Source organism: Lolium rigidum, chromosome 5 (assembly GCF_022539505.1).
Source record: "Lolium rigidum isolate FL_2022 chromosome 5, APGP_CSIRO_Lrig_0.1, whole genome shotgun sequence".
NCBI classification, from domain to species: Eukaryota; Viridiplantae; Streptophyta; class Magnoliopsida; order Poales; family Poaceae; genus Lolium; species Lolium rigidum.
Window position 1 is genome coordinate 266254981 of NC_061512.1, and position 4392 is coordinate 266259372.

Consider the following 4392-nt stretch of genomic DNA (forward strand, 5'->3'; position numbering starts at 1 on the left):
TCTCTGCTCACTAGAGTACTCCATTGCGACCTCCGTTCTATAGGGGACTAGGAGGAAAATTTACTTACCATTTGTATATGCCGTAGTACCATTGGTAAAAAATCTCCTCCTTTGTACATCTGCCGTGCCGCGTGAAAATGGTCAAAAACTCCGTTGTTCGAAAAAAAATCTGACATCCTCCACTTATAACTTTCACTCGTACGATACAGCTCGGGCTGCCCGGTCGATATTCAAAAAAAAGTTAGGTCCAGCCGGAGATGGGGGACGACGGCCCCAGCCGGAAATCCGCCATGGAGGACAAGGCTGACGCCATCCCGGACGAACTTCTTGGCCTCGTGTTCGTGCGCCTCACCAAGCCTGTGGACCTAGTCCGCGCCGCTGTGACCTGCAGGCGCTGGCGCCACATCATCGTGGCCGAGAGCTTCCGCGTCCTCTGCGCTCTCCACGGCGCGCCGTCCACCAAAGTTGCCGGCAACTACCTCGTCGATGAGCGCTCACACGGCTGGCGTATGCCTGGCCGTCATCCCGTCTTCTTTCCCTCTGCCCGGCCACCTTGGATGGGGGCCGTCGCAACGAATCTGGAGCTCGACTTCCTCCCTCGGACGAAAGACGGCGAGGTCATAATGGAGCTCGCCGACGTTCGGGGCGGCCTCCTACTCCTTCTGGACTTCAACCACGCCGAAGATGGATGGTCTTGGGTGAAGCTGTCACGTGCCATCGTCTGCGAGCCCCTGGCACGTCGCTACATGACGATCCCTCCCTCGGGGTGGTTCCACGGAAGCCATTTCGTCGCTGCCGTCCTGCTCCACGGCGAGGACGCAAGGGCGCGCATCAGTCTGTCAAATTTCAGGGTGATGTGCGTGTCCTATCAAAATAGCATCGCCAAGACCTATGCCTTGTCCCCCGCCTCTGGTGGCCGCTGGACCTCCTCCGGCGCCACCGCGAGTAGCAGCAGGGTGCTATGCGGCAAGGACTACTGGACGGCCGCGGGGCCGATCAGCTTCATCGGGAGCAACAAGCGGTTCGCCCATTGGTCGGTCGGAAACTACGTTCTTGCATTTGACAAAGAGTCCGGCGAGCTCTCGTCTCAGTCCGCGTCGGTCATGCTACCGGGCGGGCACGTCGAGCTGGAGTACATGCTAGAGCTGCCGTGGCCACCTACCTTCCGAGTTATCTTATGCTAGGATTCTGGCTGTCTTAGGTAGCATAGAGAAACGGTTGTATCTGTGTGAGCTTGTGATCGACCGCTTGCGTTTGTTCGCGATTAAATAGTTTCTGATGCTTTATTGCTTGTGTTCGTGATCGTTTATTAGTAATACTACTTCCGTTCATCGAATTGAGTTGTTGCTGTTTTACAGATGTATCTTGTGTTAAGGGAACTTTTGTAAAATTTAACAAGCAAATACTTCTCTCCTAGTCAAGTAAAATAAAATAGGAACTTATTTCCTATGGATGTGGATAATCAGATGGCGTGTTTATGATGGCCTGTCAGAGCCTAGTAGACCAAGTTTCAGAGAGAGAGAGAGAGAGAGGATTCAAAGGATTTGTAACGTGTGAGGTTTGAGTGGATGGAAAATTTCCTCCAAAACATATAACTCATCTACATGCTAAAAAAAACTAAACGGATGTCCGCATATCGATTTGTTAGAATGGATGCCACGTCATCATTGACATGTGGGCCACCAATTGTTAGATTTATTATTAAGCACCTTAAAATCCTAGATATGGACCTCCCTGCATATATAGTTTGTGTATTGTTAAAACTAAGTTTTTTTAATTCCTAAAATTTAGTTTTTTTGAATAATTTTTATTTTCTATATTATTTTTATTTTTTAAAGTTTTAAGATTTTAGATTATTCGAAAGTTAGGTTTTTATATATTCTATTATAATTGTTTAACCTTTAATGATTTTTTGGTTTTTTTTAAAATAGTTTTAAAAAATAAAAAAAAAACTTAGACTTTCTCGAATTTTTCATAAATACGACTTTTAAATTTATTTTATTTTACATTTTTCTTAAATTTTTCAAAAAATGGATCTTTTGAAATTTTCAAGTTTCCATTGAATTTTCCAGCTAAAGAGGGTTGATATAATACTAATATTAATAAGAACTATAGTAGCATAAGGATAGCTCAAGTAAGTAGAACACATAAGTTAAGCGTGTTTGGGTTGGAGCAATTTGAGGATCGGTGACCTTGTTTCATCCATGTCTCTGACTTTAATTTTGCTTGGTTTCAAAAATATGAAGAGATATCGTTCATGTTTTATAGTCCTCGAGTGGACTCCTTTGTTTGGACTAGTGGAATCTATCCCACCTTCTGTCAACCCGACAAACCCACTTCCTCGAAGTTCACTCCATTTTTTAGGATGTTCACATTATTTTTTTGAAATTTAGCTTCATTTTTGGGAAGTTCACTTCACCGTTTTAATTGGAAGTTCACTTCATTTTTTCGGAAGTTCACTTCATTTTTTGAAAGTTCTGTCCATATTTTCGAAATCAACTTTATTTTTTTCTTGGAAGTTCACTTTTTTTGAAGTTCACTCTTTATTTTTGGAAGTTCACACATTTTTTTCGGAAGCTCACTTCATTTTTTCGAAGTTCACTACATTATTGAAAGTTCACTATTTTTTTTGGAAGTTCACCTTTTTTTCAAAAGTGTCACATCATTTTTAGGATCATACACATTGTTTAGATCACACACACATTTTAGAATCTTTTCCAAGTTTTGAACTTCTAGTTTTAAAAATAAGTTTTATAAAATTTCTAAAAATTAGTTTGTTTGAAAAAATTCTATTTTTTTTTAGTTTTGAATTTTAAAATTTGTGATTATTCGAAAATTTCATTCATATATATATATATATTATTTTATAATTTTTTAACCTTTTATGTTTTTGTTTTTAAATATTTTAAAAAAACCTAAAAACATACAATTTCTTGAATTTTCTAAAAAATTATTTTTTTACATTTTTCTAAAAAAATCATTTTTTATTTTTGAATTTTCTGAATTTCCTTTGAATTTTCTACCTTAAGAGGGTTGATATAATACTAATATTAATAAGAACTATAGTAGCATAAGGGTAGCTCAAGTAAGTAGAACACAGAAGTTAAGCGTGTTTGGGTTGGAGCAATTTGAGGATCGGTGACCTAGTTGCATCCATGTCTCTAACTTAAATTTGGCTTGGTTTCAATAATATGAAGAGATATCGTTCATGTTTTATAGTCCTCGAGCGGACTCCTTTATGTGGACTAGTGGAATCTATCCCACCTTTTGTCAACCTGACACACCCACTTTCTGGAAGTTCACTCCCTTTTAGGATGTTCACATTATTTTTTTGAAATTACGCTTCATTTTTGGGAAGTTCACTTCACTTGTTTTGGAAGTTCACTTCATTTTTTCGGAAGTTCACTTCATTTTCTGAAAGTTCTGTCCATATTTTCGAAGTTTACTTTATTTTTTTCTTGGAAATTCACTTTTTTGAAGTTCACTTATTATTTTTGGAAGTTCACTTCATTTTTTGGAAGTTCACTTCATTTTCAGAAAGTTCTGTCCATATTTTCGAAGTTTACTTTATTTTTTTCTTGGAAATTCACTTTTTTTAAGTTCACTTATTATTTTTTCACTTCATTTTTTCGAAGTTCATTAATTTTTTTGGGAAGTTCACTACATTTTTTCGAAGTTCATTGACCTCACCACACCTCCCGATTACCACCCCATCCCATCTCCCGTGGACCTAAAAATTAAACACCCACATTTCCCTCAATCTCCAACACCACCCACCACACCCACATTGACCCCACCCTGCCCCATGCATCCCACCTCCACCTACCCCACCTCACCTCCCATAGACACAACGTGTACCCTATATCCATCATATTTTTTTCCGAAGTTCACTTCATTTTTTGGAAGATCAATTCATTTCTTCAGAAGTTCACTTCATTTTTTGGGAAGTTCATATATATTATTATTTTTGTAAGTCCACTTCATATTTTACGAAGATCAATATGCTTTGGGAAGTTCACTTCATTTTCTTGGAAGGTCGATCATTTCATTTTTCGAAATTTTTGTTCGTTTTTTTCGGAATTTCACTTCATATTTTTGGAAGTTCTATTTTTTGGGAAGTTCACTTCATTTTCTTAGAAGTTCATTTCCTTTTTCGGAAGTTCACTTCATTTTTTTTGGAAATTCACTTCGAATTTTTTGGAATTTCACTTCATTTTTTGGAAGCTCACTTCATATTTTTTGGAAATTCACTTCATTTGTTCAGAAGTTCACTTCATTTTTTTGGAAGTTCACTTCATTTTTTCGGAAGATCACTATTTCCGTGGGATGTTCACATCATTTCTTTTAAAGATTGCTTCGTTTTATAAGAAGTCCAGTTGACTTTTTTTTGGA

General features: G+C 38.4%; 1 protein-coding gene across 1 annotated transcript; it reads left to right on the forward strand.

The window, feature by feature from the left end:
• Positions 1–257: 257 nt before the first annotated feature.
• Positions 258–1184, forward strand: LOC124657622. The gene has a single exon (XM_047196143.1). It carries the CDS (start codon positions 258–260, stop codon positions 1182–1184), a length of 927 nt encoding a protein of 308 aa, XP_047052099.1.
• The last annotated feature ends 3208 nt before the right edge of the window (positions 1185–4392 follow it).

Bases quoted from the DNA above. Each gene is read 5' to 3' on its own strand.
- LOC124657622 (XM_047196143.1), top strand. From the start codon at position 258: ATGGGGGACGACGGCCCCAGCCGGAAATCCGCCATGGAGGACAAGGCT.